Source organism: Varanus komodoensis, unplaced genomic scaffold (assembly GCF_004798865.1).
Source record: "Varanus komodoensis strain SLA01 unplaced genomic scaffold, ASM479886v1 scaffold27, whole genome shotgun sequence".
Classification (NCBI taxonomy): Eukaryota; Metazoa; Chordata; class Lepidosauria; order Squamata; family Varanidae; genus Varanus; species Varanus komodoensis.
In genome coordinates this window covers 6,644,442-6,658,702 of record NW_025335701.1, presented here as the reverse complement: position 1 = coordinate 6,658,702, position 14,261 = coordinate 6,644,442, and the positions used below count along the sequence as shown (strand labels likewise).

The 14,261-nt window shown below is 48.6% G+C and overlaps 1 protein-coding gene across 1 annotated transcript; it reads right to left on the bottom strand.

Annotated features, from left to right (window-relative positions):
• Positions 1-12,904: 12,904 nt before the first annotated feature.
• On the bottom strand, positions 12,905-14,073 carry LOC123025443 (protein phosphatase 1 regulatory subunit 3E-like). The gene has a single exon (XM_044434156.1). The coding sequence runs from the start codon at positions 14,071-14,073 to the stop codon at positions 13,015-13,017; it is 1,059 nt and encodes a 352-aa protein (XP_044290091.1). The 3' UTR covers positions 12,905-13,014.
• Positions 14,074-14,261: the final 188 nt, after the last annotated feature.

Below are 14,261 nucleotides of genomic sequence, written 5' to 3'. Positions count from 1 at the left end.
TCTGCTGATCAAATTCGCAGACAACACTAAAACTGGAGCAGTGGCCACAACTGAGGGGCAGGTACTCCAGATCCAAAAGGATTTGGACAGACTATAGAAGTGGGCAGGAGACAACAGGGTGGCGTTCAATGTGGATAAGTGCAAGGTCTTGCACTTGGGGTGTAGGAATGGGTGTCATAAGTACAGGTTAGGTGACAAGTGGCTGGAAAGCAGCACTTGTGAAAGGGACCTCGGGGTGCTTGTTGACTGCAGGCTGAACATGAGCCAGACGTGTGATGTGGTGGTCAAGAGGGCGAACGCCACCCTTGGTTGCATAGCCAGAAGTGTGGTTTCTAGATCAAGAGAGGTATTACTACCACTCTATATGACTCTGGTGCACCCACAACTGGAGTATTGTGCTCAGTTTTGGGCCCCTCATAACAGAAAGGATATAGCCAGGTTAGAGTCGGTGCAGTGTAGGGCCACAAGGTTGGTGGCCGGTTTGCAGGGGATGCCGTATGAGGCGAGACTGAGGGAACTGGGTCTCTTCAGCCTGGAGGAGACTCAGAGGGGATATGTTGGCGACACACAGGTATGTGAGGGGATGTCACTCGGAGATGGGTAGAGACCTGTTCTCCCCTGCAGAGGAAGGCAGGACATGCTCCAACGGAGCAAAGCTCAGGGAACCAAGGTTCAATTTAGGTGCCAGGAAGCGCTTCCTGACAGTTAGGACCCCGAGGGTGTGGAATGGGCTTCCACGAGAGGACGTTGAGGCCCCATTGGTGTTCAAGGATAGGCTGGACGTCCACATGGTGGGTATGTCGTGAGCGGAGCCGGTTAGTGCCGGAGGTCAGACTAGATGGCCCGGGAGACCCCTTCTGACTCGCTCTGTTTCTATGTTTCTATATTTCTATGTTTTTTCCTTTCAAGGAACTCACAGCAGCTCATGAAAATTTCATCTTCCTGCACTCAATCTTATCGCCACAACAACAATCCTGTGAGGTAGGTTGGGCTGAGAATCTGTGACTGGCCCAAAGTCATGCAGTTTGCTGCAGGGTTGAGCAGGGACTGGAGCCTGGCTCCCCCAAGTCCTAGGCCCACACTCTTAACCACCCTTCATCCCACACCGGCTCCCCAGAGTTGGAATTTAGCTTGGGAACGCAGCAGAGCCTCTGCAGCTATTTTTAACTACTAAATAAAATAAATAAGCCAGACAGTCAAGGGCAGCTGGTGATATTTTGCGGAAAGGAACATGGTGGGGACTCAAATAGATGTGACTTGCCGGAACTGCATCAAGATCGTCTTCAGGCCAGCTCTGCTATTAGGCAGAGGGTGGCAAATCCACCAGCCCTGTAGTCAGGATGGGGCAAATGAGGGCACCCCCCCCCCCATTTTGCTTCCTTCACTCTACACCAGGATTTTTTGAGGCAGGCAATTGTCTTTTCAATTTGTGACATCACATCATACTCATACACAGTGATCTGGACTACAAGTGCTTAGGTCATCTTGGCCTTGGTCTCCAATGAAATGTCCTTACTCTTGACTCTAGCTTCTTCATTACTGCCCTTCCACGTTTCAGTCTTCTTGGAATTTCTTCATCACAGACTCCCTTTGAATCGATGATAAAGCTGAGGTATGTGAAATCATAATTTAATGTCATTATTATTAGCAGTAAAGTTCTGTAATTCTTCTACAGAATTCTGAGCTTCTCCATAGCTTCTTGTCCACAATGCAAGTCATCCATCAGGACAATCAAGTGCCGAGGTATACCCATTTTTTTCAGAAGCATCCATAGGTTTTTGTGATCCATACAATCAAGGGCTTTCCTGTAGTCCATAAGGCCTATACTTTATAGACTTAATTTTTTGACTGAAAATGCATTTTCTTCTGAAAGTCTTTGGTGTGCTCCAGTAGCCAACATCTATTTGTGATATGCTCTTGAGTGGCTCTTTTTGGAATCCAGCTTGAACAGCAGGCATTGCTCACTCCATAGATGGTTAAATTCTTTATTGCAACACCACACACGTTGCCTTGCTTGCACGGAAAATTGGTGCAATGGTCCTATAGTTACTGCACTCTTTCTTGGAGACTGGAACGCATCCTGAACGTTTCCAGTCCATGGGCCATCGTTTTGTTTCCCATATTTGTTGGCATATCCTTGTTTGTATGGGGATCAATGTGATTTCTGCCAATCGAATGCATCAGAACATGGCATTGGAGAAGAGCTTTGCAAATACCCTGGACTGACAGAAAGACAAACAAGTGGGTTCTAGATCAAATCGAGTCAGAACATGCTGTGGAGCCAAAAATGATGAAACTGAAGCAGCTGCACTTCAGGCACTTCATGAGATGGCAAGGCTCTCTGGAGGAGACCACAACACTAGGGACAACTGAAGACAAAACAAGAACAGGAAGACCAAGTAAGGGATGGATGGCTTCCATAAAGCCACAAGATTTTTATGAGCTGAGCAGGGCTGTGAAGGAGGGGGCACTTTCATTCATAGATGACTTGATGATGTATTACAGCAGTAAATCTTATCTGCAGCACATGTTATGTTGCATTGCACTTTAAATCTGTATTATTTAAAAAAGCAAACATTCTGGTCAAAACTAAATATTTTGCACTGTAGGAAGGGTATTGGCTGTCTTTCCTGAAGTCATTCTGGTTTCACGTTCAGCTTGAGTATTAAGACAAACTGCACCACCATTTAGTTTCCTTCTGGAGTATCTCAGCCCAGCATAAACTGGAGAAATTCATGCACACTCAACAATGCAGCAGTGATGGACAGACCTTTGCCACCAGCCGTTGCTCGAATGCACCTCCATTATCCCCGACCACACATGATGCTGGGTGAGGCTGATGGTAGCTGGAGTCCCACAACTTCTGGAGCGCAACATGCTTCTCACTCTTGTGACAGAAGCAGCACAATCTTATGTGGGTTTACGCAGAAGTAAGCCCTTAAGTCCAGTGAAATATGAACCTGGGTTGCAGTCTCAAAAGTACTTAACTGCTATTGGAATATATGCTGCTAAAGGCTCATGTTTTCACTCTTGTGTGCACACACAGAGAGAGCGAGCGGACAAGAGGATGCATATACAAGAGAAATCCCTGGTAAATATATGCTTTTATTCTTAGAAATGAAAGGTATTTTTGTAACCAAAGAAATCTAATCTCAAGCATACTAGTGTTGCGCAGATCACATTTAATGAAGAAATGCTGATGTTCTTTGGAATTCCTAGTATATAGTCTGTGTGTAAATATATAGCACTCTACATACATTTGCTTCGCATGCTAACTTAGCCGACAAGAAGACAAGAATTGCTTTATGTTTTCTTGAACATTTAATAGAAAGTTACAATGCTCTGCAGAAATAGCCGCACACCCCCTTTGACTTCCCCACATTTTACAACCTGGAAATGAATTCATGGCACTCTCATCCCTTGATGGATACAAGGAAAGCCACACTGTGAAGAGACAAAGTATTTTTCTTGTGGCACAAAACTTAAGTAAACAAAAGCAAGCTGGCAGTTGTAGCTGCCATAAATATTCACACACACACAGAGAAAAAACTGATAGCCACGCCTTTGGCAGTAATTGCACCTGTGAGTCTCAGAACATATGGCGTCCTGCTGGTTTGGACCAAAGGTCCTTCTGGTCCAGCACTCCACACACGTGGTAGCAAGCCAGCTGCTCACAGGACTCAGAGAGCAGGACAGGTGCAAGGCCTGCCCTGCTCAAGCTCCCCAGCGGCTGGTCTCTGCAGGCAGGCCACTCTGCGGAAGGAAGGAGCACATGGCCAGCAGGGCTAGTGGCCACAGAGAGCCTCCTCCCTCATGAATCTGTCCCACCCCCTTTAAAGCCACCTAGATTGGCGGCCATCGCCACTTCCAGTGGCAGCAGCCTCCAGTCTAACACACCCTGTCCTTTTACCTGTCCCAGACCTCTCACCAATCAGCTTCATGGAGTGACCCGGGTTCAAGTGTTATGGGAGAGGGAGAAGTCTCTGGTGCAGCTTCATGCATCAGGATACGGTGGCGTTTCCCCATTTTGGGGGGCAAAACTCCAAACAGGCTTCAATGTGGGTTTGTTTCAGCAAAGTCTTTCTTCTCATTACTGTTTCATAAAGTCCAGCTTGGTTTGGGCGACAGTGGCCCCTTGGGCTGTTGCGTCTGTCCCAGCTGCATACGCCGCCACCTCCTTCAGCATTGCCCAAGGCTCCTTGCTGCTTCTCACTCGGTCACTGAATTTTGGTAGACAGCTTCCCCGAGCAGGTGCAGGTGCACCATATTCCCTGCATTTTCGCAATAATGGATTCAATGGTGCACCGGGGGATGTTTCAGCGTGTGCAAAAGCTCTTTATAGTCCAACCCGGATTGGTGCTTTTGTACAACTTTGCCCCAGAGCCATTTTGACAGCTCCGTGGTCCTCATGAAACGTTTTGTTTAGATATGGTCTCCAACAAACTCTGGGGACTTCTGGAAGCACGTGCATTTAAATGGAGGGACTCTCGTCAACTACACATGGGCAAGTGCTAAGTTTCTGGAGGCAGTGGATCACAGCAGAGCCGATTCGTCACAGCAAAGGAGTGAACGTTTTACAACCAAAAAGTGCCAGGCTCTGTTTGTAACAAAAATTGTATGCCACAATAACACTATTTTACACTTTTGCAGTGTTGAGTATCTTGTATGCATCAAGTGGTAACAATGCCGATTCAATCTATTTCAATTCCAGGTTGCAGCGCAACAAAAAGTGGGACGGGCAAAGGGGGCAGGATGCTTCTTCAAGGCACTGTAATCATCATTAGAACCATAAATCATACTACTAATAATAAATATTATTTTGAAAGTGCTCGTAAGGATACAGGAGCTACCACATTTTGCTGTGGACTGTGTGACAAAATATATTCAAGACTCTGTCTTTAACACAACACAGAAGTTATACACAAGACCCATGTACAATACAGGTTTATTCAAATGTTGCTAAAGAGCCATGCATATTAATTAAATATGTAGAAGAAATATCCTTCAGAGAATGCTCCTCTGTGTGTGTGAAATCTTGGAAGTGTGCAAAAGAGATAAAATCCCTCTAAGAGTGCCAATGCAGCTGAAGAACAACAAACATTTGTAAGACAAATTCTTGTGCAAAATAAAGCCTTTAAAAAACTAGAATTTGATTTCATAAATGTGTGTATAGAATTACATCTGCATAAGAATTGCACAAATAGGCATTTATATATAACGTACTCTTATCGATGATGGCATTATTCATTCTGGACTCAACGTTTACAGAAATGCACAAAGACACATTTTTCACTCTTAACTCTGTTCCCTACAATAAAAGGGCAAGTTTTATAACCACTGGGCTTTTTGAAAACACCAGCTCAATGCTCCAACAACATTGTTCAGAGAGCTACCAAACAGTTCCTGCATTTATGATATACACTCATCACAAACGTATTCTTTAAAATTAAGGAAATTCTTTGAGGAACATATCCAATGTTGTAGTAAGCAGCTATTTTTGGAAGGCACCAAAACAATCTGAATGTACTGCAGATTAAGCTTTTTTAGAAGAATACACAGATGTAGCAGGTTTTTGCCTGCGAGCTTCAGCATATTCCCATAACTGAACAGTGTTATGCATGAAATCACATTTGTTCATTTGATAGTGTATATGCAAATAGCAACTGACTGGTTATTATTTCATGAAATAGGATGTGGGCGCAGACAAACTAATTCGCAATCACTTTTGTCCTGGCTTGTCAGCTACTTGTTGAAGTGCAGCTGATGCTCGGCAGCATGATCAGTAGCGTGAGGTTTAAAGGGCCAGCTCAATTGTAGTCACTCTTTCTAAAACAATGGTCACAGGATGGCATGAGGGTCAGCTTCAACAGAAGCAGCTGAAACTGTTACCTGAGTGCTGCATTTGTTGGTAGTTTACTAAAGGACTTGTACACTAACATATTCCACATTTCATAAAACATGGCACATTTCATAAAGCTACAGTTCAACAATGGCAGGAAGTAGCTTTTGTTTACAAAGTCAACAAGAATAGAAAGCACATGTGAAAACAAAGGAAGGCATCTGCTACTCCAGTGTAGTTCTCAAACCTGAAGGGAACACTGTCCACGAGGATGTATCGGTGGAGGAACTGCATGTCTTGCAAAATATTCTGAGGGTGTCCTCTAAGCCACAGGCCATCCATCCAACCATCCCATCTGGGCCTTGTGCACCTTTTGCCCCTGCTCTGAGTGAACTTAGGGTCAAGCGTGATGGAGATGGCCAGGATGTTAAAAGAACAATCCTACTGCCCTGACACCATACCTGACGAGTCGCAGGATATTCTGCATTGCCCACTCAGTGCTCTGATTTCATGAAGATCGGTAAGAGCTCCACCCTGCCTGCTTCGCCGCCACAGGAGGCATGAAAAGGGTCATGCCTGCTGCTCAAGGTCAGCAACTTGGTCTTTCAAGAAGGGGGCATGGGAGGGGGGCAGGAAGAGACCAGAGAGGCGTTAATCTGAGGCCTGTCCAAGCCCCTTTCCTCCCTTTCTGATGTGTCCCAGCTAAATGAGCAAACAAAACTAATGTTTTGCCAATGTTTTGCCAGAGAGCCAGTGTGGTGTCGTGGTGAAGAGCACGGGACTGGGACTCAGACGACCTGGGTTCTAGTCCCCGCTCCGTCATGGAGCCCACTGGGTGACTTTGGGCCAGTCAGACTCTCAGCCCAACCTGCCTCACAGGGTTGTTGTTGTGGGGATAAGCTGGAGGAGGAGAATGATGTAAGCTGCCCTTTGTAGGAAAAAGGCAGGATATACATCGAAAAATAAATAAATAAATAAATAAATAAATAAAGTAACAAGAAGTGTAGGGCTGGAGGAGAGGCGGGTGAAGATCATCTACACTGCTCTTCCTGCCTTGCATAGGATGCTTGTGAGTCCCCAGATTTGGGAGCTGATAACTGAGGCCACAAACCACAGCGTTACCCCCTGAGCCAGCTTCAGACCATCACGGAATAGCCTGGTTTGTTCTGAAACTGTTACGCGCTGCTTTCTGGTTCTGGTTCAGGAAGTATGTAACTGGCCTGTTTTTTCACCTGTGTGGAGGGGCTCTGCACACAGCCTGAAATGCAGTTCACGTCTTAGCTTATCAGATCTGATCAGATCTCTCCCAATAGCTCTCACTTTCTCAGCCAGGCATTTTGCCCTTCACCATTGCCCTGCGTGGGCTGAGCATTCCCCCCTCGAGCAGACCTTGCATCCTTCAGGGGTGCAACAAGTGCCGTGGAGGGCCAGAAAGGCTGGACCAATGGCCTTTCCTTGGGGTGCTTGCCCACCATTGCTTTCTTCACACCAGGAAGCCCCTGACAAGCTTCCAAGGAAGCGCAGCGTCTTCAGTCCTAAAATCAGTGCTCTGAGTATTGCTTTGGGGAAAGTCTTTCTGTTGCTACTAGGAAAGGATACTGGGGGTCTGCTAATTTACATACAAATAAAGCACAGCATAAAGCAAGTAGTTTCTCTAAAGATATGCTGCATTTTAGAAACACCAAGACCTTGCCAGGGGATTTGGCCACATACAGCTCCATCTTTGCTTTACGAGACTATTGCACACCTTTGGTTCGTGAGCTTCTTCATGTGCCCACCATAAAGGCAACACAGTTCGAAGAAACCAGTTCAAGCTTTTAAAGCCCTCCATATGTACAAAAGCGCTGCTTGATGCTCTGCGCTGATTACTCAGTTCTAGCTTATTTATCTATCACAGTGCTAGGTAATGACTTCTGCCAAACGTTTAACTACATACAGACCACAGCAAACTTTACATATAATTTAGTCTGGAAAAGTGCTTAACATCAGTGTTATGGGACTCTTAGCAATACCAAAATTCTGTATAAAAATAGATTATGTCACAGATATACTAATACCCAACAATCCTGCATTCTGTCACCCTGCTCTTCCGCCAGCTTGCCTGCAAAAGACACCAGGGCATCAAAGAATAGCCCAGGCCTAGAGCAGCTTCCCTAAAATGTAACACAAATGGTACAGACCGTGGCTAGTCATTAATACTGGTTAATGTCAATGCTTTTTCTTAAGGAACTACTGGTCACAATTTACGCATCTGGGACCTGCAATTCTGAGCACGGGGATGTTGAAACTTGTGCACAGATGACGGCATGCGCACAAGTAGTTCTGTCAGTTCAGTTCCCAAAACTCAAGAGATCTGATCCAAAATAAGCAGCCTGAGCAAGCTAAGGGATTGGAAGATCCTGCAGGAATGAGCTGGCCACCACCTCTTCTAAGCATGATTAATGTGCAGGCTCTTGATGGCGCAGAAGCTGTAACTCCCAAAAGAATGTATATTTTCAGTCTTCCTCGATCTACATTTATGCACAGGCTCACCTGATGTTCGAAAAACTTATCATTTTACGGGCGATGCCAGTGCGAGCACTTCAGCAACAGTGACACTCGGATGAATCATGCTGCTTTCCCCAGTTTGGGTTCTGTGTCTTCAGCTGCAGCAGGTCTGCAGCAATTAAGCGGCAAAAATCAGGGCACTCGGGACTCGTGGCTGGGTGGGCGTCACTGGGGATCCGTGCCTCACGGGGCAGGGGGCACCAGTCATTCTCCTGGCTGTTGCTGTCTATCCACAGGTGAGCAAAAAGAATGGGCAACAATGCAGGCAATCTCCTCCCTCTGTACAGTGATCCAGATTTGGGCCAGAGCACGATGTCAGTGAACAGGCTGTAGCCCCGGCAGTGAAGAGGTGGAGATGAACGTGTCCGCGGATGGGAGCCTCTCGAAGCCTTGCACCAGAGGGCCCCTCCTCGCAGCCAGGAGGTGGCATCAGATGCAGATGCAGCTCCATTGGCTTGACCTCAGCTCACTAAGCTGCCATTAAAGGCAGAGACACAAAACAAAAAGGTCGCAACTCCAGTGCAAGGATGAACGCAACAAGGAATTTGATGCTGCAGCATAAATCATACATACATCCTTGTTATTAACAGACTAGTGCAATACACAATTATTTATGGTCTCTCCAATCTGCTAGCATGCATTGAGGCTTCCTGACAAAAGTGGTAAAGCAGAGTAGCCATACAGACCATGTGGCCCTGCTCAAGGGAAAAATATTTTATATCCCTCTCTTGACTGCATATATATATATATATAATTTTAAAATAAACATCTTCCTTTTCTAAATAAAGTACAGGCCTGTGTTGATCCTCATGTGTTGGAACATGCTGCACTTCAAATGTGGTTTGAAAAACAACAGATTAGGGGTTTGCAAACATTAAAAACCTGATTACAATCACAGCCTTGGGCAGGCCTGCCAAAAGTGGTCCACCAGCCATGCCTGTAACCTGGCAAATGCCACCCAGGCAAACTGCAGGAAGAGGAGGAATTGTTTAGCGCCTCATGGGCCACCGCCCTGGCTGTTCTTGGTCAATGTTGTGCCAAATTTGTTGAAAGCCAAACACCCCTACCCCCCAATAGCTGGAAGATTGCTGAAAAAATCTGTGGCAATAAAGCAAGCTGCTGGTTTGCAAAAATCTGAATTTCACGTTTTAAAGGTGCATCAAAACTTTGTTTTATTATCTTGCATTAAGTAGAAATGAGGGGACACACACAGGGTTTATTTAATACAGATAAGGCACAATTCACTGGAGAGTTCTCCTGTACCCGCTCCACAGAAATCGCTTGCATATATCCGCATGATGCAAAATGAGAACTCCCAGTGGATGGTGCGCTCTTGCCCTGCACAGGCTGTTTGTTTATTTTGTGCCCATCCTTTGAGGAAGAGTTCTGTGTTTTGCTTGAAAGAAGGAGTGCATCCAATGAGATAGGAACCCACTGCAAGCAGCTCAGTGGGTTTGAACAAAGCTCCACCATTTGGAACTGTACTTGAACCGAGAGTTAGGTAAGGCCTCTTTTACCCCAGTAAGCAGGTGATTCACCCTGTGAAATGGGCAATCTCATTTGCCAACGGATGTATAATTGGTCTCATCCCTGATAAGAGAGGGTTTTGCTGAAATAAACCTCTGTACTACCTCTGTACTGAGTTTCTACTTTAAAAGATGCTAAACACAGAAAAGGTTTGAACATTTGATACAAACAGCTCAAATTAGAGAAATAAAAAGATTATTTTTTCTAATTTGCAGAGGAGGATGGGAGACAGTAAAATTAACTGGCGCCTTTTCTCAAGAAAATTCTGGTTCAGTTCTCCCCAGTCCCCCTTTTTACCCCCAATACCCAGACATTTTTTCAACTATCCATATAATTTACTCCTACCAAACTGAACTTGGCTATGCAGTATGCCTTTCACAATAATTAAATGTTGATTCATACACTGTAACATCGACACCAATGACAGAAATCTGCAGCAAAATAACTTCAAGACAGATGTACAGGAATGCCTGCCAGCCATCAAAAGTGCAAGTTCTGACAGAATGAAAGACAAATTAATAAACACATAAAGTGCCATCTAAGCAGCAGGTGTTCGATATACAGATCCAGAAAGCATGGCCAGAAAAATTATTGCAGGGAATGCTATCAGAATTGTCATGAGCCAATTCTGTGAGGGTTTGGGAAATACTCAGTTCCTTAGGAGCCAGTATCAAATTCTTGTTGACAAGAAGCACCTAAAACACACAATTAGGCTATGGAAATTGCTACAAGGTGGCTGCCAACCTGGACGGCTTTAAGAAGGGCTTAGACAATGTCACAGAGAACAAAGCTATCAAGAGCAACTGCATTACCTCCAGCAGGCCTCCGTACAGAGTTGCCGGGCATCGTGAGCAGGAAGCGGGCAGTGGAAACGGGATGCTTGATCTAGGTAGGCCCTTCATCTTACATTCTTAAGCCCATAATTTGGAATCCATTGGGCAAGCTGTTAGATCATGTTGTCAGATCCTTGACCCAAGTTTGCAATCCAGTGCACCCTCTGGGGAAGGAGACCCATCCTACCAGGAAGAGCATTTACTTCTGATCAAGCATGCATAGGATCAGGCAGCAAGTACAATCAGAAAGCAGGCTTGCTCTGTCTGGATGCTCGTTCTGGTGTCCTTTCCTTTCTCACAAGAACTGTTGTTCTGCCAACCTGAGCATAAGGTAACCTGGGGCAGCTGCTGGCATTACCGACTTAGAAGTCTCCAAGTCTGCCCGTTGCGGTATTGGTGACGCAAAATTCGATTCTGGCCCCTAGGAACGATCAACGCCTGTGCCTTCACTTATGTGCCATCAAGTCCTCTCCGATTTGCGGCAACCTAGTTTTCCAGCCCTGCTCCAAACCTCCCATCAGAAATAATTAGCAAGCAGATGTTGAATTACGCACCGTTTCCCCTGTTACAGCCTGGCCAACCATGTTGTCATTTGTATATGACACACAGCTGCTTCATAACTGAGGGAAAAAGGGGAAAGGAGGCAACTCCTGTGAATGTTATTACGACATTACTTCCAGCCTTGTATGGTTTCTCCAAGAGGCCTGCCACCTCACAATTCTGAGATAGCAAAGAATTGCAAAGGAAAAGGTACCCCTGAGAACAGACAACCAAGCCTTGTGGCCTGGTCAGCACAAGGAAGAAGAGCAGGACAGAACAGAGTATGTTGATTTTACCCGAGTTTCGAAAGAAACCTCTCCGGCACACTCTTACAGAACCCTCAGTGGAACTGGGAGCAGCCATGAAAACGGGCAATTCCAGATAATACCCTTGGAGACACCAGGTCCTAATGCCATTTGTTCTCACATAGGTCAGTCTGAAGCCCTCCTGCAGCCAACCTTAAACACATCTAATAGGAAACACGGGTAGCATGAAAATCAGGTTATGCCGCAGGCTTTTCTGCCCCACAGCTGCAGCCTAGCAAACCCTGATCTTTCCTCATGCTTCAGACAGGCTATCTGGCATGACCTGTGTGTTTATTCCTCCTTTTCTTTTTTTAAAAAAATACACTATTATAAAAGGTGAAATTTAGGAGGAGGAGAATGTCCGTCAGTGATGTCACTAGTTTCTAGCCAATCAGGACTGAGCACAATCTACTAGGGTAAAAACTCAGAACTTGTTGCCCCTGGTTTAGATGTGACAGAAAATGACCAGGGATCCTAGCTGAACCGTGGGACTTTCTCCTCTCAAAACATGGACAGGCTCCTGTCTCCATAGGCTCACTGCGCAGATTAACCCATGCCTAGCTCCTGGCTCCACCATCTCACTGTTGGGTGGGTGGCTTCATGCGTGACATTTAAAGAAAAACTGAATCCCCCCCCCAGCCCTCTCCCTGATGCATCAATTTTCATTGCACTGGGAACAGATTTCCTTGTTTTTGAAACATAGAGAGAAGCATTCTTCTCCTGCAGATTCAAATGGTACAACCCAGACAAGAAATTGCTTCCTGTTAAGTAGTATATTTTGACTTGCAGGCTTATTTACCAAGGGAAGGGAAGGGACGGGAACTTGCTTCAGGTTACATACTGGTCAGGTGAAAAGTGGCTGGAGATGCTCCTGGTGGTCTAGACTAAGACTTCAGGTTTGTGAGTTACAGTCTCCATATGGACTGTACCTACGGACCGTTGTAGTGGCATAATGGAAAGGAGGATGACCTTGTAAGCCGCTTTGGGTTCCCTGTGAGGGGGAAGAAAAGACTGGGTATGAACTGAATGCAATTTGCAAAAATCACTGCTTCATAGAAGGTGTGCCAAATGGGGAGGGAAACCAATGCACATCCTATGCAGTTCCATGGAAGCTTATGCTTGGACTGGCTGCGAATTCTTCATCAGCTTCAGGCCACAATAATTAATTCCAGGAATGGGCACAGCAGGCAGGCCACCCCCGACCCTCTCAGAACCCTTCCGGGGGGGGGGTGATCTTCTTCCCGGTTCTCACGGCCCATCACCATCCGTTTGGCCTCGAGGAAGCTCTTCTGTCGCCATAAAGCCGCAAGGCGCTTACTCTCTGCAAACGGGGATCCCACGCAGGGGCTGCGAAGGCTCTGCCGGCGAGGAGGCCGGGCCGGGCCGGGCGGGGCCATGTGCCGCCGCCGCCGCGTCCCCGCGGTCAGATGAAGTGGATCCAGGCGCCTCCGCCGTCGGGCTCGTGGCCGGAGGCCGCCGGAGGCCGCCGCCTGCCGCGCAACTTGTAGTTGTGGCCGTCGTTGTTGTCCCAGTACTCGGCGTCGGCGACGCGGTAGCGCAGGGCGAACTCCAGCAGCGTGGTGCCCGCGCCCACGGGCAGGTGGAAGGCGAAGCGGTCGGTGAGGCCGTCGGCGGCGTGGCCGGCGGCCGGCGGCGGCAGGTAGGTGGCCGGCACCTCGTTGCAGCTGGCCCAGCGGTTGAGCGTGTAGCGCACCGAGACGCTCTTCTCGTAGGCCAGGTTGAGGACGCGCACGGCGCCGCGCAGGCCGGCCGCCTCGGCGCGCACCCACTCCAGCCTCACCTTGTGCTGCCGCACGCGCTCGCCGAAGCCGGCGCTGGCGCCGGGCTGCGGCGGGAAGAGCGGCTCCAGCACGGGGGCCGGCGGCCCGAAGAGCACCGGCTCCAGCTCGCCCAGGGCCGGCGGCTTCCGCGTCTTGAGCAGGTCAGCGCCGCCGCGGGAGAGCGGGGAGGCCGCCAGCGGCACCCGCGGCACGTCCGCCTGGCAGAAGTGGCGCACGGCGGTGAGCTCCAGGCCCAGCGAGTCGGCGAAGCGCACGGTCTTGCGGCGGGACGGGCTCTGCTGCAAGGCCGGCCTCAAGCCCCGCTCGCCGGGCGTCGGCAGCGACTTGGCCCGCCGGCGCAGCGTGGGGCTGGGCGGCACCGACGGCAGCGTGGGCTCCCTTCCGCGGCTCGACGGCGGCGGGGATGTCGGAGGCGGCGACGGGGAGCGCGAAACGGGCAGCGGGAGCGGCTTCTTGGGAGTGGCTTCCAGAGTTAGGGGCGGCGATGCAGGGGGCGACGAAGTCGCCGGGGGCAGCTGCGTCGCGGGCCCTTCCACCGCCTCGGGCTCCGGGCTGCAGCCGCCCTTGCACTGGTCCGCCAAGGTGCCGTAGAGGCAGGCGCTGCAGCTGAAATTGCGCGGCAGATAGAGACGCGGCGGCGGCGTGGGCACCGAGGCGTGCAGCGAGCCTGCCTTCTCCATGGTGGCGCGCGCTCCTCGAGGAGGGGCTGGCGGACGAGCAGGCCGGCTAGTTCATGCTCCGGGTGCTGGAGGCGCGCGGTTCCTTCTCGGCGCCCCGAGCGGCGCGGCGGGCCGGAGACTTGACCGCGCCGCGGCTTCGCTGCCTTCGCCTGGCGCTCCGGCGAGGCAGGCTGCAGACCCGCTTGCGC